The sequence below is a fragment of the Zonotrichia leucophrys genome, chromosome 7 (genome assembly GCF_028769735.1).
Source record: "Zonotrichia leucophrys gambelii isolate GWCS_2022_RI chromosome 7, RI_Zleu_2.0, whole genome shotgun sequence".
Taxonomy (NCBI): domain Eukaryota; kingdom Metazoa; phylum Chordata; class Aves; order Passeriformes; family Passerellidae; genus Zonotrichia; species Zonotrichia leucophrys.
In genome coordinates, this window is record NC_088177.1 from 1,062,809 (window position 1) to 1,090,366 (window position 27,558).

General features: G+C 44.7%; 1 protein-coding gene across 1 annotated transcript; it reads left to right on the forward strand.

The window, feature by feature from the left end:
- The first annotated feature begins 3,188 nt into the window (after positions 1–3,188).
- PRPF40A (pre-mRNA processing factor 40 homolog A) lies at positions 3,189–27,093 on the forward strand. Its single transcript, XM_064718176.1, has 26 exons — positions 3,189–3,647; positions 5,145–5,282; positions 7,869–7,949; positions 9,240–9,270; positions 9,483–9,505; positions 11,146–11,223; positions 11,300–11,410; positions 12,593–12,713; positions 13,199–13,223; positions 14,331–14,627; positions 15,762–15,870; positions 16,131–16,195; positions 16,727–16,891; positions 17,208–17,316; positions 17,778–17,928; positions 18,020–18,153; positions 18,666–18,780; positions 18,898–18,989; positions 19,107–19,223; positions 19,686–19,823; positions 22,653–22,748; positions 24,088–24,174; positions 24,254–24,350; positions 25,091–25,152; positions 25,743–25,877; positions 26,108–27,093. The coding sequence occupies exons 1-26, from the start codon at positions 3,285–3,287 to the stop codon at positions 26,198–26,200; spliced, it is 3,033 nt and encodes a 1,010-aa protein (XP_064574246.1). The 5' UTR covers positions 3,189–3,284; the 3' UTR covers positions 26,201–27,093.
- The last annotated feature ends 465 nt before the right edge of the window (positions 27,094–27,558 follow it).

Sequence of the window (27,558 nt, forward strand, 5' to 3'; positions counted from 1 at the left end):
CCCATTGAATAGAATCTCCCTGGATCCCACTGGATGGAATCCCACTGGATGGAATCCCGCTGGATTCCATTGCATCGAATCCCACTGGATGGAATCCTGCTGGATCCCACTGGATCAAATCCCACTGGAGGAAATCGCACTGGATTCCCTTGGATCGAATCCCACTGGATGGAATCCCACTGGATCCCATTGGATCAAATCCCACTGGATGGAATCCCGCTGGATCCCATTGGATCGAATCCCACTGGATGGAATCCTGCTGGATTCCATTGGATCGAATCCCACTGGATGAAATCGCGCTGGATTCCATTGGATCGAATCCCACTGGATGGAATCCCGCTGGATTCCATTGGATCGAATCCCACTGGATGGAATCCCACTGGATTCCACTGGATCAAATCCCACTGGAGGAAATCGCACTGGATCCCATTGGATCGAATCCCACTGGATGGAATCCCGCTGGATCCCATTGGATCGAATCCCACTGGATGGAATCCCGCCGGGTTGGAATGCCGGGTTCGGGAATGCGCAGAGCGAGGTTTCCCCTGAGTGGGACGTGGCTCCAAGGCCGCTGTGCCCATGGGACCACCCCGCGTTTTCCCGGGAATCCCAGAATCCCAAATGGATGGGAAATGAGAAATCCCTTTCCAAGCCCTCTGGTTCCAGTCCGTGCCCAGGGCTGCTGATCGGGATCCCGGAACATCCGTGAGATCCTGCCCGAGAGATTCCGTGTGCGAGCCCTCTCCCTGCTGGCCGCTCCAGGAATTCCCTTGGAATGCTCTGCCTTGCCACAGAAATCTGGCAAACACCTGAGGGCGATTTGATATCGAGTTTACAGGAAATAAAACAGTTTTTCTAAGAGAAAAACAGATTAAATACATTAAATACAAACCCCACTGCTTAGATACATTCCAGCTAACAGGTAAAACTCCATGGAAAAGGAATCCCAAGGCTCACTCTCCTCACTGTCCCAAATATCTTGTATTCCAGAATGCCATATTTCAGAATTTGCATGGCAGAATTTATAATTCCAAATTTTTATTTCACTTTTTCTTTTTGTTTTAATTTCAAGGTTTTTGTTTCAGAATTTGTATTCCTGGATTTGTATTTCAGAATTTTTACTTCCGTTTTTATTTCTAAATTTGTATTCCTGAATTCGGATTTCAGAATTTGTGTCTCGGGGTTTTTATTTCAGAGTCTGCATTTCCAAATTTATATTTCAAAGTCCTCTTTTTTAGAATTTTCAGCTCAGATTTTTTATTTCAGAATCTCTTATTTCAGAATTTCTATTTCAGAATCTGCAATTCAGAAACTGTATTTCAGAATTTTTATTCCAAAATTCTCTATTTCAGAATTTTTATTTCAATTTTCTTAATTTCAGAATTCTGTATTTTCCTACAAATGCTGTCTGAAAATCCGGATTAAAAACCAGGAGTTTCTTCCAGGATCAGGAAGAAGAGTGAAGGATTGGATGCTCCATCAAAATTTCTGTAAAACCACATAAACAATTTAAAAATCAGAAAAGATTAAATAAATTCTCTTCATTTGAAATTATTTTAGGCAGTTGTGATTAAAAATAAATAAATAAAAATACTCCAAGTACTAAAGTTACACCTCAGGCTGACAAAAGCAGCTGTGCCCCACTGGAGCTCTGCTCACTGCACACCAGGAGAGACTGAAATGAGATTTCAAGATTTAATTAAAAACCAATTTAGATTTTCATTTCACTGCTTGATCGTGGCAGAAAAATCTGATTAATGGAGGCCTTTTTGGGTGGATTTAGAGACCAGCCCCTGCCTCACTGCAGCCAAGAGATTTATAAAATATCTACACATTAAAGTGTAAAATGAGGTGTCTGATAAACATGGAGGTGCATGGAAATCCAGAAATATTACGGAAAATTAAATCCACATCCCTGAAAATCCTCTCTGCTCAAGGACAACAATGAGACACGGGCCATGCAATGCTGGGGACAGGAAAATATTGCAAGTTGTGCAATTCTAGGTAGAGAAACACGGATAAATAAATACACAAGGGAGCAGAGATCATCCCCTGGGTCTCCAGGGTCGTTCCCCTTTGGAGTCTCCCATATAAATTCATTTATCCCACAGAATTCCCAGCCCTCTCCCACTCTGCTGTGTGGGACAGACTCCATCCAAATAAACTTGGTGTGAGTGGCACAAGACCAAATTATAAATCATTGGGAATTTCTCCCCAACTTTCCCAGCTCTTCTCCCACTTCTTTGGGTGGATTTTGGGTATTAAACCAAGATTATAAAATATATCAAATGCATCTCTGCCAGGGATTTGATTGATGGGCAAGAATTTTAGGTCATACACAATTTTACTTTGTTTTAATCAATTAACTCCTTCCTCCGCACCAAAACCTTGGCAGGAGGGCTTTGTGTAAGGAAAACAGCGGGATTTTAATGTTTCCCGGAAAACCAGAGTTACATTTTAGACACTTCCATCTGAGGTTACATTAAGCTTTAACATTGTTCTCAGTTCTCCTTTTCGGGCCTTTGTTCCGCGGCCCTGAGGGACAGGACACAGGGAACGGGTTCCGTCGATCACAGGGCAGGGATGGATGGGATATTGGGAATTGGGGATTCCTGGCTGTGAGGGAGAGGAGTCCCTGAATGGAATTCCCAGAGAAGCCGAGGCTGCCCCTGCATCCCCGGCAGCGCCACGGCCTCAGGGCTGCCAGAGCTCCCGGAGCGCCTGGAAAGGACTCGCAGGCACCGGGGGGACTGTGGGGCTGTGCAGGTGCAGCAGTGGGACGGGCTGGTCCCTGTGGGTGCCGTCCCAGCGGGATATTCCCCGATCCCGATGGGATATTCCTCAATCCCAATGGGACATTCCCCAATCCCAGCGGGATATTCCCCGATCCCCTCGCGCTCTCCCGCCCGCCATGGCGGCCGCTCCCCCTCAGCGGCGCCAACCACGGCGGCGGCGCGGGGGGGGTCCGAGTCGGCCCGTACCACCCGGACCGTCACGGGGGGGGGAAAGCACGAACGCGGCGCGTACCACCCGCAGCACGGCTGAGGGGAGATCTGCCGCCACCTCCCGAGCTGAGCCGAAATGGTGCAGCGGGAAGTCACCCCCTCCTTCCGGCGCTGTTGGTACCGCCCGGCCGATCGCGCACCGCCCCCGGTCCCACGTGAGCGGTTTCCCGGCGTGCCCCGCGCTCGGCCGCAGCCGCCGCCGCTTCGCTCCGCGCCCCGCGCTCCCGGGAGCCTCCCGAGCCAGCGCCGCGCCGCGGGGCCGGGCCGCTTCTCGCCGCCATGTCCGGCGGGGACTCCACGGCCGCGGCCGCCGCCGCCTCCCCGCAGCCGCTGCCGTTCTCGCTGCCGAAGCCGCCGCCCCTCATGCAGCTGACGCCGGGCGACGCCGTGCGGCCGGTGGGCTCGGGCGCCGACCAATCGCCGAAGAGCGCGCGGCTGGCGGCGCGCCCCGATTGGCCGGCGGGGAAGCCCGTCAGCCTGCTGGCGCCGCTGCTCCCGCCCCGCGGGGAGCCCGAGCCGCTGCTGCCCTTCGGGCCCGCGGCCCCGCGGCCGCCGCTGCGCGGGCGCCTCCTGGGCCGCTGCGGGGGCTCCCTGCTCAGCCCCGCCATGCGGCCCGGCGGCGTCGACCGCGGCTCTCTCATGGTGAGTGCGGGCTCCGGGGGGGGGCGCGGAGTTACGGCGTGCGGAAGCTGGACCCGCCTTGCTGCTCCGGGGTCATCGCAGGGTTGGGTGGGATGGGCGTCCCGTGGTGCGGGGATGTGTCCGGGCGGTTCTGGGTGTCCCCGCTGGCGGAGACGCCAAAACCTCTCTGGCACCTGTCACCCGCACAAGGAGGAAGCTCTTGCTCGAGTACAGGTGGGACTTCCTGGGCATCAGTCCCTGCCTTGCTCTGGTGCCACTGCTGGGCCCCGCCTGGAGCCTTCCCAGGGCCAGCCAGGGCTGAGGCCCCTCTCCCTGGGGCTTCTCTCCAGGCTGAGCAGCCCCAGCTCCCTCAACCTTTCCTGGGCACTGAGATGCTCCAGGAGCTCCTGGCCCTGCTGTGCTGAGGAGCCAGAGCTGGACACAGCACCCAGAGGTGCCTCGGAGGGTCAGGATCCCTGGGAATGGGACGCAGCACCCAGAGGTGCCTCAGAAGAGCAGGATCCCTGCCTGACCTGCTGGGAATGCCCTTCCCGATGCCCCCCAGGGCACAGTGCAGCACAGACCTGGCTGTATCCAGAGCTGGGAAGGATCTGGAGCCCCAGGAGCAGCTGAGGGTGCTGGAAAGGGGCTCAGCTTAGAGCAAAGCAGGCTTGGGAGGATCTTCTCAGCACCAGGGTGGTAGGTGCCTCTGAAAGTGAATCAGCACTCCAAAGAGGGCCAGAGGATGTTTTTAGGAAACACTGTTCCACCTGGAATTACCTGGGGCTGGGAAACAGGAGCTGTCACTGCATGTGCTGTGGGAGGATGTGATTGGGAAAAGTCAGGAGTTCTGCCCAGAAGATTGAAAACTTTCTAGTTGCTCATGGTTTCTTTTCATCCAGCCCCAGGGAGACTTCTGGGATAAGAAAAAGTCATCAGAAAACTGCTTTTGGACTGAAAGGTGGTAGAGTTAGGGGAAATTAGGGGAGAATTCCTTCCCTGTGAGGGTGGGGATTCCTGGGATGGAATTCCAGGCTGCCCCATCCCTGGAAGTGTCCAAGGCCAGATTGGACACCTGCGATAGTGGAAGGTGTCCCAGAGGGTGGAACTGCAAGAACTTTAAGGTCCCTCCTACCCAAACCATTCTGAAGTTTTGTGATCAATAATTTCATATTTTTCCCTCCTGCTAAATGTATTTTCCAAGGGGAAATTCTGCCCAAGCTTTATCTCAAGGTACTCTCAGAGCTGTTGGAACTGCAAGAACTTTAAGGTCCCTCCTACCCAAACCATTCTGAAGTTTTGTGATCAATAATTTCATATTTTTCCCTCCTGCTAAATGTATTTTCCAAGGAGAAATTCTGCCCAAGCTTTATCTCAAGGTACTCCCAGAGCTGTTGCATCTGTGTGGAGCAGCAAGTACTGAAAGTGTTGCAATAATGACAAACTCTTTTCCTTTCTCCCTGTGGCGTGTGGGGCGGCTGCCTCGGTGCTGATTTCCCTGCTGTCGCTGTTTTGCAGATGGGGCACCCCGGAATGCCCCACTACCCCCCCATGGGGATGCACCCCATGGGCCAGAGACCCCCCAACATGCCCCCGGTGCCCCACGGGATGATGCCTCAGATGATGCCCCCCATGGGAGGACCCCCGATGGGGCAGGTAAGCAATTGCAGCAGGTTCTGTGCCAGGGCTCAGCCCTGAGGGGGAATCTCCTGGGGAAACTCGGGGTTAGAACTCTGCTTATGGGGAGCAGGGAATTGAGGCACCTCTGTAACTGGAATTGGAAACTGGTGTGGTAACAGGTAATTCATGCACCTCTAACTATCAATCCATAATTTGGGATTTATTAAAGTTTTTTGCATGATAACAGGTAATTAATGACCTCCAACTATCAGTCCATAATTTGGGATTTATTAAAGTTTTTTGCATGATAACAGGTAATTAATGACCTCTAACTTTCAGTCAGTCATTTGGGATTTATTCAAGTTTTTGGAATGAGAACAGGTAATTAATGCACCTCTAACTTTCAGTCCATCATTTGGGATTTATTCAAGTTTTTTGAATGAGAATAGGTAGTTAATGCACCTCCAATGTTAGTTATCATTCCATAGTTTGGGATTTATTTAAGTTTTTTGAATGAGAACAGGTAACTAATGCACCTCTAACTTTCAATCAGTCATTTGGGATTTATTCAAGATTTTTTTGAATGAGAACAGGTAACTAATGTACCTCTATCTTTAATTATCAATCCATAGTTTGGGATTTATTCCAGTTTTTTGGAATGAAAACCGGTAATTAATGCACCTCTAACTTTCAGTCCATCATTTGGGATTTATTCAAGTTTTTTTAATAAGAACAGGTAACTAATGTACCTGTAACTTTAATTATCAATCCATAGTTTGGGATTTATTAAAGTTTTTTGCATGATAACAGGTAATTAATGCACCTCTAACTTTCAGTCCATCATTTGGGATTTATTAAAGTTTTTTAGAATGAGAACAGGTAACTAATGCACCTCTAATTATCAATCCGTCATTTGGGATTTATTAAAGTTTTTGGAATGAGAACAGGTAACTAATGCACCTCTAATTATCAATCCATTGATATATGGATATATATATTCCAGTTTTTTTAATGAGAACAGAACCTCTAATTATCGATCCATAGGTTTGGAATGAGAACAGGTAACTAATGCACCTCTAACTTTCAATCAGTCATTTGGGATTTATTCAAGTTTTTGGAATGAGAATAGGTAGTTAATGCACCTCTAACTTTCAATCAATCATTTGGGATTTATTCAAGTTTTTTTAATAAGAACAGGTAACTAATGTACCTGTAACTTTAATTATCAATCCATAATTTGGGATCTATTCAAGTGTTTTGGAATGAAAACCGGTAATTAATGCACCTCTAACTTTAGTTATCAATACATAATTTGGGATTTATTAAAGTTTTTTTAATGAGAACAGGTAATTAATGCACCTCTAACTTTCAGTCAATTATTTGGGATTTATTCAAGTTTTTTTTGGAATGAGAACAGGTAATTAATGCACCTCTAACTTTAATTATCAATCCATAGTTTGGATTGATTTATTCAGGTTTTTTGGAAGTTTCCTGTAGATTTTGAAGGGATAAGTTTGTCTTGGGACTTCACGTTTCTGTAATTCTTGGCCAGTTCCTCCATCCACACACGTGAACATTCCAGCAAGAGCAGAACCAAGGAATTCCAGAATTGTTGCAGAATTCCTGTTGGGATCCTGGGCTTGGTTTGTAATCCCTGGATCCCATTGCTGCTGCTGCCCTGGCACTGGAAAAGGTGACACAGCCACGACCATGGCCCTGCTTTTGGCAGCTTTTCCTCTCAGTTCCCACATTTCCTGTGTGCTTTGGGATGAAATCCTCAACTCTGGAAAGAAATAATTCTCCTTGTGGGTTTAATAAATGTCCTTGGGATGCTCCTGTGGAAGAGAGCAGGGAAGGATTAAAGCTTTGGTGACAGCTCCTCTTCCCTTGCAATTCCCTGGGCACAACACCCATATTTTCCTTAAATCATAAGGGCTTGGTAGGAATTTTTTTTCAGTGGGGATTTGCAGCTTCTGGGGTAAAAATAAATTTCTTAAATTTTTAATTTTTAAAAAATGAGGAGTTTAAAAAATTAGTTTAAAAAATTGACTCATTAGTGCTGTATGTGTTCATTAGGAAGTGAAGTAGAAATTCTGGTTTATTTCTCTGCTTTTCTGTACCTCCTTTTCCACAATTCCCAGGGAATATTTCAATATTTCACATTTTAGGGAACAACTCAGGAGTTTTTGGTATCTGGAGAGCAAATGTAAGGTAAATGTCACACCTGGGAGTTCACCTTCCTTTGTTCCTTTATTCCCTGTAGCCTTGGGATTCTGCAGGAATTCATCATTCCCAACCTTTGCTGTTCCTGCTTCCACTCAGGATTTCAGTCATGGAATCAGCTCCCACATCATTTGCTCTTGTTCCTTCCGAGTTTAAATTGGTTTTTGTGTTATTTCCTGTCCAGCTTTGGAATCTGGACATGCCATTCCTAATGGGAACATCCCAGTTCCGTGGGAATGTGATGAAGGGAATCACAATCCCACAAATCTGTTTTATTTTTCCTTGCATAAGAGGGATGTTTGGGTTGTTTTAAATTAAAAAGAAGTATCAGATAATGGTTTTTAAATAGAAATACAGTATTTTGTGTGGAGAATATGCTGAAATGCTCTTGAATTGCAGATGCCTGGGATGATGCAGTCGGTGATGCCTGGCATGATGATGTCCCACATGTCCCAGGCTGCCATGCAGCCCACGGTTCCTGTGAGTTTCATTGCTTTTTTTAAAATTTTTAAAAACTCTTTTTAGAAGTTACAGTTAATCACTCTTGGCTTTCTTGAATTAGAAAAGAAGAATTGAAATTTTACATTATTTTCATTACAGTGGAGTTTTATGTGACTTTTGAATAATTAAAAAATAAGATTTTTGTGATTTTCAGCAGTCTTTAAACTCCTTTTCGTTTTTATTTCATTCCTTATCCTTCACTTCCTGCAGTGTGGCAGGAATCACTGTGACCTTGGATTGTTTAATTGTCTGACCAAGAGATTCTTCTCTCTTAAATTGTAATTTTTTAAAGAATTTAAATTCAATACTAAAGACATTTGAGTCCATTAGAAAGAGATTTTTTATTAAAAGTTCCTGAAATCCAGTTGAGTATAAAAATTGCTGGAATAGCTCAAGGAATGAGAAGTTCTTTGGGTGGAAATGGAAAGGGAAAAATTAAAACACAGGTGAAATCTGAGGGGAAAAAATATAAATTGAATCCTGTTCTTAAGAAATAAATTTAGTCCAAGCCTAAGAGATTCACTTAAAACCAGACCCAGCCATTTCAATATAGAAATAATTATTTTTATGGGTTTTTTTCCCATGCAGATTTAAATCCCTAAATTCCTCTGGAATTTCCTCTAGTGCTGAGCACAAACCTTTGCTGTGCTGATTTGAAGCAGTGAAATTTCTAAAAATCAGTATTTTGGTCAGATTAATGCTCTTAAAGTACATTAAAAATTCCTAGAAATTACTGGTTTGGTCAAATTAATGCTCTTAAAATACACAATAAATTCCTGAGAATTTCCTGGTTTATTCCTGTTGGATAATATCAAATCAAATTGATCCAATATGATTTATTTCCACTTTTTAACCATTTTTTTCTGTGTGCTTTCCTGAGGAATATTTGAAGTTTGTAGCTGAGTAGTGAAAATAAACCTTAAGCAAAGCTGAATCCACAAGGAGAAAATGGGAAAACTTGGAATTTGGTTGATTTTTTTCTTTATTGGAAGGAATTTCAGGCAGGAAGAGCTCCATGAATGCAATTTTAGTACACCCAAAGCCTTGTGCCCCATAATTATCCCCCCTAATGATGTTCCTAATTGCTTATTTAAGGAGCAGGAATAATTAGGGGGAAGCAGGAATCCTTATTTAAGGAATTGAGCCTTTTGTGGCAGAAAAGCCTTGTTTGAATAATGAATATTGGAATTTTTTTAGGATTTAATTCCTCAGGAATTAATTACTTTATTTAATTGTTTAAATGTTTAATTGTTTTAATTATTTTTACAGCCAGGAGTGAACAGCATGGATGCACAAGTAGGTGAGTAAAACAACTTGATATAATTTCAAAACATTTAACCCAAATCAGCTGAAACATTAAAAAATTCCCTTTTCACTAAAATGGAGTGAAACATTTCAGTCCTGGAGTCTCCATTGGTGCCCAGGACATTTTTTTCCTTGCACACATGGAGAAATATTTAGGAAAATGAAGCAACCAAACCATCAATTAATTTTTAATTGTTTATTTTTCAGGAGTAACCCCTCCTGGGACTCAGGTATGTTGAAAACACAATTCCAGAAGGTTGGAATTTCATTGTGGTGTGGGGCAAACTTGGTTGTGGGGATTTAAAGGAAAACCTTAATTCACTTTTTTTTTTCCAAGTTTTTGGTTGTTCCTTGAAATCTGTGGGCCTTGTCCCAATGTAATTATTAAATAGATGATGTCCACATTATTTCCATGAGATTTCTATCCTGTCCCTTGGCCTGTCAGGAAATCCAGTTTTCCTTGGCTGTATCCAATCCTCATCCACAGCAGGGATGCAGTCCTGATTCCAGGGAATTCATGGGAAAGCTGGCCATGGAAAGCAGCAGGAATTGTGGGAGGGAGCTCAGGGAACCAGAACCTTCCTGAAGCAAATTTTCCTCAAGCTGTGGGAACAGGGAGTGCTGCTGGAATTGTGACTTGGGGTTGTTCTGGTCTCACCCCTTCACTTGCACATCCTGAGGGAACCAGGCCCTTGGGAATGTGCAGTTGAACAGCTCCACTCCCAAATAAGGAGGGTTTTTGGGGAAAATACTGACTGAAGGTGTGAATTTGGCTTATTTGTGCTGCTGAACCACTTGGAAAATCCAGGATATTTGGGTGAAACCCATGAGTTAGTGAAGATTTTCCATTGTTTTGCCTCCCCTCAGACAGCGCATCCTGTGGTGGAATCAGGCCCTTGGGGATCAGGCCCTTGGGAATGTGCAGTTGAACAGCTCCACTCCCAAATAAGGAGGTTTTTTGGGGAAAATACTGACTGAAGGTGTGAATTTGGCTTATTTGTGCTGCTGAACCACTTGGAAAATCCAGGATATTTGGGTGGAACGCAGCAGTGAGTGAGGATTTTCCAAGGCCTGTTTTGTTTCCCCTCAGACAGCGCATCCCGTGGTGGAATCAGGCCCTTGGGAATGTGCAGTTGAACAGCTCCACTCCCAAATAAGGAGGTTTTTTTGGGGAAAATACTGACTGAAGGTGTGAATTTGGCTTACTTGTGCTGCTGAACCACCTGGAAAATCCAGGATATTTGGGTGAAACCCATGAGTTAGTGAGGATTTTCCAAGGCCTGTTTTGTCTCCCCTCAGACAGCGCATCCCGTGGTGGGATCAGGCCCTTGGGAATGTGCAGTTGAACAGCTCCACTCCCAAATAAGGAGGTTTTTTTGAGGAAAATACTGACTGAAGGTGTGAATTTGGCTTATTTGTGCTGCTGAACCACCTGGAAAATCCAGGATATTTGGGTGAAACCCATGAGTTAGTGAGGATTTTCCATTGTTTTGTCTCCCCTCAGCGCATCCCATGGTGTGGGATCAGGCCCTTGGGAATGTGCAGTTGAACAGCTCCACTCCTAAATAAGGAGGTTTTTTTGGGGAAAATACTGACTGAAGGTGTGAATTTGGCTTATTTGTGCTGCTGAACCACTTGGAAAATCCAGGTGGAACCCAGCAGTGAGTGAGGATTTTCCAAGGCCTGTTTTGTCTCCCCTCAGACAGCGCATGCCGTGGTGGGATCAGGCCCTTGGGAATGTGCAGTTGAACAGCTCCACTCCCAAATAAGGAGATTTTTTTGGGGAAAATACTGACTGAAGGTGTATTATATATTATATATTCTATATCCTGAGTGAGGGTTTTCCAAGGCCTGTTTTGTCTCCCCTCAGACAGCGCATGCCGTGGTGTCCGCAGTCCAGCAGAGCTCCAGCAGCAGCAGCTCTGCCAGCGAGGAGCACTCCAAGCAGGTCTGTGTCCCTCCCTTCCTGTGTGCTTGGAGCCCTTTTTGTACATCAGCACTCATTTCCCTTGTGATTTTCCCAGAAATCCACGTGGACGGAGCACAAGTCCCCGGATGGAAGAACTTATTACTACAACACCGAGACCAAGCAGTCCACGTGGGAGAAGCCAGATGACCTCAAAACCCCTGCTGAGGTAACCAAATCCCAAATTAATTCTGGGATATTGTGGGAACACAAGGATTTCCAGGCCTGACACCTGCAGCAGGGAGAATCCTGCTGGAAGCAGTGGTGTCAGCCTTCAAAACCACACAATCATGGGGATTTTATTTATTGAGAGCTCTGGGAATCGGGGTGTGTTCAACCCAAATCTGACTAGAACCATACATCCAAATGATCTATGTTTTATATTATATAATTAATATTGCGATGTTAAAATTATTAATACTTACATGATATTATTATAGTTATCATATATAACTTTCATGTTAATTATTAAACTTCATTGTTCTATTGTATACATAAATGTAGCCCTTCTGATTTCCAACATAGTTTCTCACTATTCTTCTTATGGTTATATAATAATTACATTTAATTACTAAACAATCATCACATCTAACAATTATATAATTTCTCATACTGCTTACACAGTATGCAGTTGATCTGGGAAAGCACAAAGCCTAACATTTTAGATTCTATCTTGAACTTTTTCCAGGCTTCCACTATCAGTGGGAGCAAACTCTTCCAATAGGAAATGTTCCTGAAATATTTGGATTGTTCTCCTTATGTGGGGAGAACCTGAGGGTGCAAAATTCCTCCATATTCCTCATTTTAAATAGGTTTTTTATTTTATAATGTGTCCTTTTTTATTTTTTAGAAAGTAATAGAAATAATTTAGAGAAGAAAAAATTCCTAAAAATTGCCATTTGGGTCAAATTAATTATCTTAAAATATACTACAAATTCCTGAGAATTCCCCTGGTTTATTTTTGTTGGATAATATCAAATCAAATTGATCCAATGTGATTTATTTCCACTTTTTAACCAATTTTTCTGTTTTCTTCAAGAATATTTGATGTTTGTAGCTGAGAGCTGAAAATAAACCTTAACCAAAGTTAAACCCACAAGGGAGAAAATGGGAAAACTTGGAATTTTGTTGATTTTTTTTTTCTTAATTGGAAGGAATTTCAGGAAGAAAGAGCTCCAGGAAAGCAACTTTAATGCACCCAAAGCCTTGTGCCCCATAATTATCCCACCTAATGATGTTCCTAATTGCTTATTTAAGGAACAGGAATAGGGAAGAGGGAAACAAGAATCTTTATTTAAGGAGTTCCTAAAGGAGATTTTCCTTGGAAAAATCTTTGTTTTCTCTCCATCAGCAATTGCTGTCCAAGTGTCCCTGGAAGGAGTATAAATCAGATTCTGGGAAGCCTTATTATTACAATTCCCAAACAAAGGAATCCCGCTGGGCAAAACCCAAAGAGCTGGAGGATCTTGAAGGTAAGAGTCCTGGACTTTGTATTTTTATTTTATATTTTTTTAATATTTTATATATTAATATATATAAATATATATTCATTAAATGTGTATTTTTTTTAAAGAGCAACAAAATCAGCTGGGGGGAAAGAATAAGTGGAAGAAAAATAATAGGCCGCAGTAATTTAAATATTTCAGTTCTTAAAATTGTGTTTAATAATCCTGACTTTCTTTCTGGGTCTTTGAACTATTTTTAAAATAATTAAAGTAATTATTTTAAACCTGAAAGTCATTTTTATATTCCCCTATCTTCCCATAATGGGATTTCTAAACTTTATTTTAATCTCAATTGATTTCAGTCTTTGAAGGGCACATACATTTGAAATTTTTGATAGTAACAAAAACATGTAAAACTTTGCTTTTATTAAATCAATAATTACGAGAACTCCCTGTGTACATGAACTATTTTTAAGCTATATTTTAATTGTTTTTCTCCTTTTTTCCTCTAGCAATGATTAAAGCTGAAGAAAACAGGTATATTTTTAACATTGTACTAATTTTTTCATGAGGGGCTGTGGTGGTTTGACTAGGAAGGAGTGGGAATTCTAGGATGTTGTGGTCAAACTAATGGTGTTCGGAGTTTTAATACTGACACTTGTTAGCTAGTGGAGTTTGGACACACAAACCCTTTGTTTGCCTGAGGGCCTTCAAGCCCTTTTTTTCCTGAGGGCCTTCAAGCCTGTTTTTTCCTGAGGGCCTTCACACCCTCTTTCCTGAGGCTCTTCACCCCCTTTTATTCCTGAGGGCCTTTTTTTCCTGAGAGCTCTTCAGCCCTTTTTTCCCTGAGGCTCTTCAAGCCTTTTTTCCTGAAGGCCTTCAACCCCTTTTTTCCTGAGGGTCTTCAACCCCTTTTATTCCTGAGGGCCTTCAAACCTTCCCTAGGATCCTTAAAACCCTTTTTTCCTGAGGGTCTTCACCCCCTTTTTTTCCCTGAGGCTCTTCAACTCCTTTTTCCTGATGGCCTTCAAACCTTTCCTAGGATCCTTCACCCCTTTTTTACCCTGAGGGCCTTCAGACTCTTTATTACCCTGAGGGCCTTCAACCCCTTTTTTACCCTGAAGGCCTTCAACCCCTTTTTTCCTGAGAGTCTTCAACCCCTTTTATTCCTGAGGGCCTTCAAACCTTTCCTAGGATCCTTCAAGCCCTTTTTTTCCCTGAGGGCCTTCAACCCCTTTTTTACCCTGAGGCTCTTCAACCCCTTTTTTACCCTGAGGGCTTTCAAACCTTTCCTAGGATCCTTCAACCCCTTTTTTACCCTGAGGGTCTTCAACCCCTTTTTTTCCTGAGGCTCTTCAACTCCTTTTTCCTGATGGCCTTCAAACCTTTCCTAGGATCCTTTACCCTGAGGGCCTTCAGACTCTTTATTACCCTGAGGGCCTTCAGCCCTTTTCCCTGAGGGCCTTTCACCCTTTTTCCCTGAGGCCTTACAAACCCCTTTCCCTGAGGGCCTACAAACCTTTTCCGTGTCTTTACCTCACCCTAAACCCCTCACTCCCCACTGTGGCCCCATCCCTAAGCTGCCCCTTTGCCCTGAATCTCCCGAGCAGAGGCAGCAGTGACCGCTGTTGTGTTTGTCCCCAGCACGAAGCCGGAGGACGCGGCTGCCGCCACCTCGGCTCCGGCCGCGGCCGGGGACGCTCCGAGCGGGGCCAGCGCGGCCCCGGCCGCCGAGAGCGCCACGGCCACGGCTGCTCCTGCAGGAGCTGCTCCCGAGGGAGAATCTGCCCCGGCTGCCACCACGGGGGACACGGACACGGCCAGCACGGCCACGGCCGAGGAGCAGGGCCAGGGCAGCGCCGCCCCCGGCACGCAGGACGGCAGCGCCGACACCGCGGCCGCCGCCACCGATGAGGCGGCCAAGCAGGAGGCATCGGGAGAGTGAGTGCCAGGGGATGGATGGCAGCTCCAGGAAAGGGGATTTGGGGGGGATCATTCCCTGTGAGGCTCTGGGATGGAGTTCCCACAGAAGCTGTGGGTGTCCCTGGATCCCTGAAGTGTCCCAGGCCGGGTTGGACAGGGCTTGGAGCAGCCTGGGACAGTGGGAGGTGTCCCTGCCGTGGTGGGATGGATTGGGATGATCCTTAATGTCCCTTCCTACCCAACCCATCCCATGGTTCCCATCCCAAACACCAAGGTCTTCCCACAGGCAAGTTCTTCAAGGGAATGAATAATTTACCACACGACAAGAAGGAATGGCTTTGAGGTGACAGAAGGCAGGCTTAGATCAGGGATTGGGAAGGTGCTGAGGCCCTGGCACAGGTGCCCAAGCAGCTGTGAGTGCCCTGGATCCCTGGCAGTGCCCAAGGCCAGGCTGGATGGGGCTGGGAGCACCTGGCACAGTGGGAGCTGTCCCTGCCCATGGAACTGGATGCAAACCAGTTACTGTCCCTTCCCAGCCAAGCCATTCCATGATCATTTATGAAACCTCAAGGCTTTGCTGCAGCTTTTCATTTCTCAGCAGCACCAGTGACAGAACATTCCATGGATTTCCCAGTGTCTGTAAGAATTTCCCAGGGTGCCATTAAACACTTCCCTATTTCTTCTCCTTTTCCATGGATCTGTGCCATTGCTTATCGCTGGTAGAAAATAAAATACTCAAGGGATTTTTATCTGTTCCAGCTACGATTCCTTTTTATTTTAAATAATGAAAGATCTATTGTGTGGAAAATTATAACTTAGGATTTTTATAATTAAAAAAAAAAGAGTTGCTGTGGGGGATTTTAGACAGCAGAACGTAATTAAGGAGAAGAGGCCCATTTTTATGCACTTTCTTTTATATTTTTATATAAAATGTTAATATTCCTGCTGAATTTCAACATAATATATTTAGGGATAATTTCTAGATAACCTTTGCAGGCAGTCAGTGTAAGGAAAACCCTTGTATGAACTATTAGAATTATTTTTTTACTTGAAGTTGCTGTTCATAAAACTCATTTTGTGGTGGTTTTTGACTCTTCAGTGCCTCTAACTTAGAAAAAAAATTCTGAAATAATAAAATTTGTTTTGCTTTAGTGCTGCTGCAAAGAAGGAGGATGAGGATGCACAACCAGTTAAAAAAACCTACACGTGGAACACAAAGGAAGAGGCCAAACAAGCATTTAAAGAACTGTTAAAAGAAAAGGTATCTGGGTCAATTATTAATATTTTATTGACCAATTATTAATGTTTTCTTGAGCTACAAAACCTGGTTGGTTTTTTTTTATTTGCCAGGTTTTACTTGGTTTTTTGGGGACGAATTCCTCACTCTTGAGGAAATGAAAGAAAAAGGACATTGCAATGAAAAGAATATTTTATTTTTTCCCCTTGGCTGTTTTTAAGGAATTATTCCTTGTTGGATGTTAATTCCAGGTCTGATTCATCCATAATTTCCTGTTTTCACAGCGGGTTCCATCCAATGCTTCCTGGGAGCAGGCCATGAAAATGATCATTAATGACCCCAGATACAGGTACTGAGCCCTTCAATTCCACACAAACCTTTTTTAGAGAATTTACTTCCAAAAATGTAAAGTTCTGTCTGCAACAGATCCTCCTGCACTCGTGCCATTGGCAGGGATTGGCTTCCTTCCTCCATAAAGAAATGCTTCCAACAGCTTCGTTGGTATTGGGAAAAAGTGTGGAAGTTGGGATTTCTTGTTGATTTGGGGATTAAAATGTTCAGATTAATTTTATCTCAAATCTAGATTATTCAAACCTGTTGCCTTTTGCTTTCTGGTTTTGATTTTCTTAGTTATTTTTCTTACGTTCCTTTTCTGATTGTTCTGGCTTTTCTTTCTTTTTCCTCAGTTTTCTTTTTTTTTCTGGTTTTCTTCTTTTTGAATTTTTCTTTTGATTAATTGATTTTCTTTTTTCTTTCTTTTTTGCTATTTTCTTTCATTTTTTTTTCCTGATTTTTCTGATTTTCTTTGTCTTCTCTTCTTGATTTTTTTTTTTTTTAAATTTATGAATAACATTGCTCTTTCCTTTCCTTTCCTGGGAAGTGCTTTGGCAAAACTGAGTGAAAAGAAGCAGGCCTTTAATGCCTACAAAGTTCAGACAGAGAAGGAGGAGAAGGAAGAAGCCAGATCCAAGTACAAGGAAGCCAAGGAATCCTTCCAGCGCTTCCTGGAAAACCATGAGAAGATGACATCCACCACCAGATACAAGTAAGAGACCTGGGATAAAAATCTGGGATACAAATCCTCATGGATACACTGCTTGGAGTGACATCAACTTCCATTTTTAGTTTTTTTCTTCCTTTATAAAAAAATTCAAAATATATCACAAAAAAAAAAAAATCTTCCAAGGGGGAAAATCAAGAATTCCTATAAATTTATTCCTTCTTGGAACAGAACTCTCCCTGATGATCTGGGGGATTGATGGATAATTCAGCCACCAATAATAATAATTAATAAATAATAAATTTATTTATTTATAAATAAATGAATAAATAGTGGTGTGGTTTTGCTGTGCTCTGCCCAGAAAAGCTGAACAGATGTTTGGGGAGATGGAGGTGTGGAATGCCATTTCCGAGCGGGACCGCCTGGAGATTTATGAGGATGTTCTGTTCTTCCTGTCCAAGAAGGAGAAGGTAAATTCCCCTCAGATCCACCCAGCAGCTCCTCACTTGTTCCTAAATCACTTTAAAGCTGTGCTTGAGGCTTTATGGCAGACAAACAGCAGCTTTTAGGGAAGGGTTTGGGGTTTATTGGGATTTATTGCTGCTGATTTTACCACGTGTTGAGTTTTTGAGGGATGTTAATCAATCACAGGATGGATTTTATTCTGAATCAGTGAAATAATAATAAGATGGGAAAATTGTGTTGTTTTGTGTCCAGGGATGAGGCTTGGAGCAACCTGGTCCCTGTCCAGGGCAGGAGGTTGGAATGGGATGAGCTTTTAGGACCCTTCCAACCCAAACCACACTAGAGTTCCACAATTTTATATAAATTAAAGATTAATTTCATATTTTCTTGGCGAACACGCTAGATATCTGACATTTCTATCCAAACCACCTCATCCTGAGCCCCAAAAATCAACTTTTCCCCTCAGGAACAAGCCAAGCAGCTGCGCAAGAGGAACTGGGAAGCTCTGAAGAACATCCTGGATAACATGGCCAACGTCACCTACTGCACCACCTGGTCAGAGGCCCAGCAGTACCTCATGGACAACCCCACCTTTGCTGAGGATGAGGAGCTCCAGAGTACGTCTGTGGGCTCTGGAATTCCCTGGGAAGGAGGATCCTTGCTGACATAGAAGGAATAACCTGATTTTTTTCCCTGTTTTCTTGCTAGACATGGATAAGGAGGATGCCCTGATCTGTTTTGAGGAACATATCAGGGCCTTGGAGAAAGAGGAGGAGGAAGAGAAGCAGAAAAGTTTGCTGAGGGAAAGGAGGAGGCAACGTAAAAACAGGGAATCTTTCCAGGTTGGTGCTGTTTGGGGTTCTGTGTAAAAATCTCAAGGAGTATCATGGGATATTTTTTTATTTTTTTAAATTTTATTATATATAATATAATAAATTAAATAATAATTAAATAATAATTAAATAATAATTAAATTTCATTATGTATATATATAAATTTTATTATATATAATTATATATATATATAATATATATATATTATATATATATATATATATATTATATATATATATATATATAAATATATAATTTTTTTTTTATTTTTGAGGGTTGGTTCAAGGGTGTATTCAAAGCCTGAAGTGTTGGGTTGTGGCATTTTCTCTGCTGTGTTACACACAAGGGAAAATCAGGGGGAATAGGCCCGGATGGGAAGGAGGTGCAGCCGGAATGTTGCAGGCGGTGGAGAAAAGCAGGAAGAACAACAGAAAAAGGGATTTTTGTAGAACAAAAGTGGAATTCCAGTTCCCAAGGAGGAGGAATGACTCCAAATTGCCATTTCCCTGTGTTTTTTGCAGCTGTTTCTGGACGAGCTGCACGAGCACGGGCAGCTGCACTCCATGTCCTCCTGGATGGAGCTGTACCCAGCCATCAGCTCCGACATCAGGTTCACCAGCATGCTGGGCCAGCCTGGTAAGGAGGGCAAACCTGGGATGGTTTGGGGCCACAGCAATCCTTCCTGCTTTTATCACCTCAAAATGCAGCTCTGGGGTTAAACCTGACCTGTGGCTTCACTAAACCCTCCCTCAGGATCAACAGCGCTGGACCTGTTCAAGTTTTATGTGGAGGATTTAAAAGCTCGTTACCACGATGAGAAGAAGATAATTAAAGACATCTTAAAGGTGAGCATTACCTGGCTCCTCCTTGAATGGCACAATTCCCATCCCAGGGAGCTGGGATTTCCTTGGAGTTGAAGGAATTGCTGATTTCCCTGGCACCAAAGGAGCTGTTTTTTCCAGGATAAAGGATTTGTGGTGGAGGTGAACACTTCCTTTGAGGATTTTGTCACTGTCATCAGCTCCACTAAAAGAGCCACCACGTTGGATGCAGGGAATATCAAGCTGGCTTTCAACAGTGTAAGTATGAATTAATAAATCAATTCATTAATTAATTGGGATATCTGGATAATTAAGATGGGAAATCCCTTCTCCAAACAGGAATTAGGGTTTCTTTTCTAACTGATTCCATAATATTTGAGGAATATTCTGTTATTTAGGGTTATTTCAGTTGCCATAGTAAAAATAAACCTTTATCCAAGCAGTCAGCATTCCCAAACTTGAGGAATTCTGATGCTTTCCTTTTGTACATAAGATTTGTGTGGTTCTGTGGTTTTGCATCATTGGATTTTCATCAACAGCAATTCCATGCTTGGAAAGGAAATAACTGATTAATTTTTGATAAAATAATTTAATATCATAGTTTTATTAATTAAGTAGAGGAAAAGCAATAAATTTCCTTGTCATTCCCAAGTGCCTCAGACACAGCTCTGAGGGTGCAGAAATCCCAATAAATGGAATTCTTTGCTCTCGTTGCTGCAGCTGCTGGAGAAGGCGGAGGCGCGGGAGCGCGAGCGGGAGAAGGAGGAGGCCCGCAAGATGAAGAGGAAGGAATCGGCCTTCAAGAGCATGCTGAAACAGGCCACCCCCCCCATCGAGCTGGATGCTGTCTGGGAGGATGTAAGGATGAGAATTCCCTGGGGAGAACATTCCCAAAATCCCAAACAGGCCCCTGCTCTTCCCTAAAAACCCCGCGTTCAGCAGGCTCTGCTGATGGGGCTTCAAAATCCCATCAAACCCCATGGATGGGGTTCAAAATCCCATCAAACCCCATGGATGGGGCTTCAAAATCCCATCAAACCCTGTATGGATGGGGCTTCAAAATCCCATCACACCCCATGGATGGGGTTCAAAATCCCATCACACCCCATGGATGGGCTTCAAAATCCCATCAAACCCCATGGATGGGCTTCAAAATCCCATCACACCCTGTATGGATGGGGCTTCAAAATCCCATCAAACCCCATGGATGGGGTTCAAAATCCCATCACACCCCATGGATGGGGTTCAAAATCCCATCACACCCCATGGATGGGGCTTCAAAATCCCATCAAACCCCATGGATGGGGCTTCAAAATCCCATCACACCCCATGGATGGGGCTTCAAAATCCCATCAAACCCTGTATGGATGGGGCTTCAAAATCCCATCAAACCCCATGGATGGATGGGGCTTCAAAATCCCATCACACCCCATGGATGGGGCTTCAAAATCCCATCAACCCCATGGATGGGGCTTCAAAATCCCATCACACCCCATGGATGGGGCTGCAAAATCCCATCAAACCCCATGGATGGGGCTTCAAAATCCCATCACACCCCATGGATGGGGTTCAAAATCCCATCAAACCTTGTGGATGGGGCTTCAAAATCCCATCACACCCTGTATGGATGGGGCTTCAAAATCCCATCACACCCCATGGATGGGGCTTCAAAATCCCATCAAACCCCATGGATGGGGTTCAAAATCCCATCAAACCCCATGGATGGGGTTCAAAATCCCATCACACCCCATGGATGGGCTTCAAAATCCCATCAAACCCCATGGATGGGGGTTCAAAATCCCATCACACTCTGTATGGATGGGGCTGCAAAATCCCATCAAACCTCATGGATGGGGTTCAAAATCCCATCACACCCCATGGATGGGGTTCAAAATCCCATCAAACCCCATGGATGGGGCTTCAAAATCCCATCAAACCCCATGGATGGGGCTTCAAAATCCCATCAAACCCCATGGATGGGGCTTCAAAATCCCATCAAACTCTGTGGATGGGGCTTCAAAATCCCATCAAACCCCATGGATGGGGCTTCAAAATCCCATCAAACCCCGTGGATGGGGTTCAAAATCCCATCAAACCCCGTGGATGGGGTTCAAAATCCCATCAAACCCCATGGATGGGGCTTCAAAATCCCATCAAACCCCATGGATGGGGCTTCAAAATCCCATCAAATCCCATGGATGGGGCTTCAAAATCCCATCAAACCCCATGGATGGGGTTCAAAATCCCATCAAACCCTGTGGATGGGGCTTCAAAATCCATCAAACCCCATGGATGGGGCTTCAAAATCCCATCACACCCCATGGATGGGGCTTCAAAATCCCATCAAATCCCATGGATGGGGCTTCAAAATCCATCAAATCCCATGGATGGGGCTTCAAAATCCCATCAAATTCTGTGGATGGGGCTTCAAAATCCCATCAGACCCCATGGATGGGGTTCAAAATCCCATCAAACCCTGTATGGATGGGGCTGCAAAATCCCATCAAACCCCATGGATGGGGCTTGAAAATCCCATCAAATCCCATGGATGGGGCATCAAAATCCCATCAACCCCATGGATGGGGCTTGAAAATCCCATCAGACCCTGGATGGATGGGGCTTCAAAATCCCATCAACCCCATGGATGGGGCTTCAAAATCCCATCAAATCCCATGGAAATCCCATCACACCCTGTATGGATGGGGCTTCAAAATCCCATCACACCCCATGGATGGAGCTTCAAAATCCCATCAAATTTTGTGGATGGGGCTTCAAAATCCCATCACACCCCATGGATGGGGCTTCAAAATCCCATCACACCCCATGGATGGGGCTTCAAAATCCCATCAAACCCCATGGATGGGCTTCAAAATCCCATCAAACCCCATGGATGGGGCTTCAAAATCCCATCAAACCCCATGGATGGGACTTCAAAATCCCATCACACCCTGTGGATTCTTCAGGAGAACTTGGAGTTGGGTGGGAAAAGCTTCATCCTTTTGAAACAAAAAACATCCTAAAAGAACTGGAAAAAAAACCAACCCCCCCCCAAAGTTATTTGAAATGATTTAGAACTTTGTCCTGCATAAAATACCCTGGAAAAGCTTTCCTTTCCAAGGATAATTTATAGAAATATTTGGGGTTTTTGTAAGGTTAAATGGAATGTGCAGGGAAAGCAGTGGGATTCTCCATGTTTCCATGAGTTAGAGCATTCCTGAACATTGGAAATTTGGGATTTGCTTGGAAATCTGGGATTAAAAATTTAGCCTTGTAGCAGTTCAAGGGCTTCTCAAATGGTGAAAAAAAATTTTTTTTGCAATTATTTATTAAAATAATTTTTTTATTTTTTCTATTATTTTTCCTTTTTTCTTTTTTTAAATTATTTTTTCATATTTCTGTTATTATTGGTTTAATTTTTCCCTATTTTTATTTCTTCAGGATTTTAGTTTTCTTATTTTTATTATTTATTATTTTATTTTTTATTTTTTTTTCTTATTACTTTTATTATGCCTTATTATTTTTATTATTCCTTTTAATCTTTATTCATTATTATTTATATAGTTTTTATTATATTCCTTACTTGTTTCTTATTGCCATTTTCATTACTACATTATATTTTATTATTTTCTTCTATTAATATTTTAATAATTTTATAATTTAATTTCTTTGAATTAATTTTCCTGACAGATCAGAGACAGATTTGTGAAGGAACCAGCATTTGAAGACATCACCCTGGAATCTGAAAGGAAAAGGATATTTAAGGATTTCCTTCATGTACTTGAGGTAATTGTTCCTTTATTTTTGAAATCAACAGACAAGGAAAATTCCTTCTAAATTGAATGGGAAGTGGAAGGATTTAATGGAATTTTTTCCATTAAATAATATCAGGAGATAAATTAGATTTTTCAGCTCTCACACTTGGGGGTCTTGTTGCAATTCTTGGAATTTGGAAGAATTTGAACTGAAATTTTGACTTTTAATTCTGTAATTTGCAATTAGGCAGAGCAGGGGTTGGGTTGGATGCAGGGAGCAGATCCATGGCAATCCAGGTGCTGCAGGGCAGCAGTGCCCATTTTTAGGTATTTTGACATTTAATGGTGATTGTGGAGTTTTTAACCTTTCCCATCTTTTGTGCATGAGGAAAAAGATCCCATCAATTCTTTGGGATGTCCTGTAGGAGATGATGAGATGGTTCTGCCATGAAATGGTGATTGTGGAGTTTTTATCCTTTCCCAATTTTCTTGGATGAGGAAAAGCATCCCATCAGGTTTTTGGGATGTCCTGTAGGAACTGATGGGGTGGTTCTGCCATGAAATGGTGATTGTGGAGTTTTTAACCTTTCCCAGTTTTCTTGGATGAGGAAGAGCATCCCCATCAGGTTTTGGGATGTCCTGTAGGAACTGATGAGATGGTTCTCTCATGAAATGGTGATTGTGGAGTTTTTAACCTTTCCCAACTTTCTTGGATGAGGAAAAAGATCCCATCAAATTTTTGGGATGTCCTGTAGGAGATGATGAGATGGTTCTCCCATTAAACGCTGATTTTATGGAATTTTTAACCTTTCCCAGCTTTTGTGGATGAGGAGAAAGATCCCATCAAATTTTTGGGATGTCCTGTAGGAACTGATGAGGTGGTTCTCTCATGAAATGGTGATTGTGGAGTTTTTAACCTTTCCCAGTTTTCTTGGATGAGGAAAAGCATCCCATCAGGTTTTTGGGATGTCCTGTGGGTGCTGATGAGATGGTTCTCTCATGAAATGGTGATTGTGGAGTTTTTAACCTTTCCCAACTTTCTTGGATGAGGAAGAGCATCCCATCAGATTTTTGGGATGTCCTGTGGGTGCTGATGAGGTGGTTCTGCCATGAAATGGTGATTGTGGAGTTTTTATCCTTTCCCAACTTCCTTGGATGAGGAGAAAGATCCCATCAGGTTTTTGGGATGTCCTGTAGGAGCTGCTGAGGTTTTACTGCCCATCCCTGAACTGCCCAAGGCCAGGCTGAGCCCCCTGCTCCAGGGAAGTTGTCCTTCCTTCCCCATGGTGGAACCAGCTGGGATTTTAGGGCTTTTCCAAGGGCAATCCCTGCTGGAATTCCGAGCTCTCCCCTCCTTGCCTTGCCCACAGCACGAGTGTCAGCACCACCACTCCAAGACCAAGAAACATTCGAAGAAATCCAAGAAACACCACCGGAAGCGCTCGCGTTCCCGCTCGGTGAGTAACCCTCCCTGTGCCATTCCCACTGCTGGAGCTGCCATTGCTGACTGGAACTCTCCCCTGGCTGTGTGTGAAGGGCTCCGAGTCCGAGGATGACGACAGCCACTCCAAGAAGAAGCGGCAGCGCTCGGAATCGCGGTCGGTGTCGGAGCGTTCTTCCAGCGCCGAGTCCGGTACGGGATGGGATGGGATGGGGTGGGATGGGGTGGGATGGGACGGGATGGGATGGGACGGGGTGGGGTGGGATGGGATGGGAAGGGATGGATGGGATGGGATGGGATGGGATGGGATGGGGTGGGATGGGATGGGATGGGATGGGATGGATGGGGTGGGATGGGATGGGATGGGATGGGGTGGGATGGGATGGGAAGGGATGGGATGGGATGGGGTGGGATGGAAGGGATGGATGGGATGGGTGGGATGGGATGGATGGGATGGGATGGGATGGGATGGGATGGGTGGGATGGATGGGATGGGATGGGATGGGATGGGATGGGATGGGAAGGGATGGGTGGGATGGGGTGGGATGGGATGGATGGGATGGACGGGATGGGATGGGACGGGACGGGATGGGATGGGAAGGGACGGGATGGGATGGGATGGGACGGGACGGGATGGGGTGGGATGGGAAGGGATGGGATGGGATGGGATGGATGGGATGGATGGGACGGGTTGGGACGGGATGGGACGGGATGGGATTGATGGGCTGGGATGGGATTGATGGGATGGGACGGGATGGGACGGGATGGGATGGGATGGGATGGGATGGGATGGGATGGGATGGGATGGGATGGGATGGGATGGGATGGGATGGGATGGGATTGCTTTGGGTTGGCTTTAAACCAGCTGGGCTCTTCTCCTTTGGGATTTATCCACTGATTCCTGGCGGTTTTGTTTCTCCCTGTGGCCGCAGAGAGGAGTTACAAGAAGTCCAAAAAACACAAGAAGAAGAGCAAGAAGAGGAGGCACAAGTCTGTGAGTGGAGCTCAGTTTTGAATTGGGTTATGGACAACCTGGCACCTGCTGTCAGTAATCCCAGCTGGATGATCCTAGGGCAAAACTGGGATCAAGCTGGAGGAGGGTATTGCCAAAATAACAACTTTCTGTTCTATATTCCCAGTATTAAACCACTTAAAACTGCTGAATGTGGAGGGTTTAACTCCAGGTGAAGGACTCCATGAGTAGCCTGGGATTTGCTGTTTATCCTGGCAAATCCAGGTGTTCTCCTAATGGGAAGAATCCAGGCATTCCTTGTGCCTGCCTGAGCATCAGGCTTGTGTTGGAAGCTCTGGAAGGATCCAGAATGCAGAAAGAGCTTCACTTCTTCCTGGGAAGGTGGGGAGGCCCTGACACAAGGTGCCCAGAGAAGCTGCAAGTGTCCAAAGCCAGGGTGGACAACCTGGGACAGGGGAAGGTTTCCCTGCTCATGGCAGGGGTGGAATGGGATGAAATTTAAAGCCCCTTCTAACTGAAATCATTCCATGATTCTACAATTCTTTAAATGGAAGTTGAACTCCAGAATATTCAACATTAATATTCACTATTCCCAATTTTTTTTTCAACAGGATTCACCAGAATCTGATGTGGAACGAGAGAAGGACAAGAAAGACAGAGAGAGGGACAGTGAGAAGGAAAGAGCCAGACAGAGATCTGAGTCCAAGCATAAATCTCCCACTAAGAAACGGCCTGGAAAAGATTCCGTAAGCTCTGCTTCCTGTTTCTCCCGATGCTTTGGGCTCTGCTGGATGCAGCTCCTCAGGTGTGCTCTGGGAGAGGTCAGAGGTTGCACTGGAGCATCCTGGAGGTCTCTGCCATTGCCCAGTTTGGATTTTGGGGTTTCTGAGTGGCACAGAGCAGCCCTGGCTGTGTGTGCCCATCCTGGAGCCTCCCTGGACAATCCCATCCTGACCTGTGTCCCTTCTCTCCACAGGGGAACTGGGATACCTCTGGCAGCGAGCTCAGCGAGGGGGAGCTGGAGAAACAGAGGAGGACTCTTTTGGAACAGCTGGATGAAGATCAATGAGAAGATCCTTGATACCAAAAATGTTTACAGGTGGCAAAATAAAACCAAGCCTTGTGTGGGCAAGGCCCTGGGGCCGGTGGCCGGTGGCCCATGGCCACAACAGCGGTGGCTTTTAGTTTTTTACCACTTCAATCCAGTCAAAAGTAGAAAAATCCTTGGAATTCTGAGGGCAGAGCTGTGCCTGGCCTGGAGCTGCGGGGTGGATGGGGCTGGGATCCCCTGGAGGGGACACCCAGGTGGCAGCAGTGTCCCCAAGCACTTTCCCAGTGTCCTTCCCAGGGCAGGGAACAACCCTGGGCTGCCTGGGCAGAGCCCAGTTCAGCTTAGGGAAAAAACTCCTAATTTAATTCTTTGTGCTTTTGTTCTTTGATGGATTTGCTTGGGTGGGATTTTTGGGAAGGCAGCAGGAGTAAGGAATCCGTGTCCTGCTGTGTTCTGCAATCCCCTGGATTCTGGGGCTTTTGTCCAGGACTGATTCGTGTCCCGATCCCATCGATCCCAAACGCAGGGAATGTCGTGGATGGGGATTCTCCTGCTGTGCCAGCAGAGGGAGCGTTTGGGACACAACCACCTCGGCATTCCCGAAATCCCAGCCCGGCCAGCCCCGGCTGTTACCCAGCGTTCCTCTCCACCTTTTCCCTCCCCCTTCCGAAAACTTAGGAATAAAAATCCAATGTTAAACGCAATTCCATGTGTTGCCTTAAGAACCTGCTGCAGAATGTAGCTGCACAGCCCAGAGGAGGGAGGAGGAAGCAGCTCCAGCCCTGTTTTCCAGCCCCTGCACGTTCAGGAAGGTGCCCCAGCCCTGCTCGGTGAGAAAATTGGGAAGCCGCTGTCCTTGGAATATTTTTGTACATTTTTATCAATGATTAAACCTTGTCTTTTAGCATGTACTGGTATTTATTTCTCCTTAAATACTCTGTACAGCTCTGAGCCACAGCCTCACTCACAAAACCTGCTTGAAGACTGTTCAGGTTCCTTTTCAGGAGTTTTTTCCTGAATTTTGACCACTTTTACCAGTGCATAAACACCCAGAGAGGATCAATTTATCCAGGGAATTTTCTAGCTGGGGTGGTTACAAGGCTCAGAATCCTTAAGAACACCCTGAGATTGAAATGAGTTATTTGGAATATAAAATGCAGGAGGTTGTAACCATTTTTCTCTGGGATGCTTTGGGATTTTCCTTGGGATGCTTTGGGATTTTCTGGGATGGTTTGGGATGGGAAAGCACATCCCAATCCTGCTGTTTCCCCCTGAAGGGTCATTGCTTATCACCCATTCCCTAGGGAAAAAACACCTGGATTTGGTCAGACAGGGCTTGGTGGGATTTTTGATATCCACGGGTGTTTGGTGTGGAA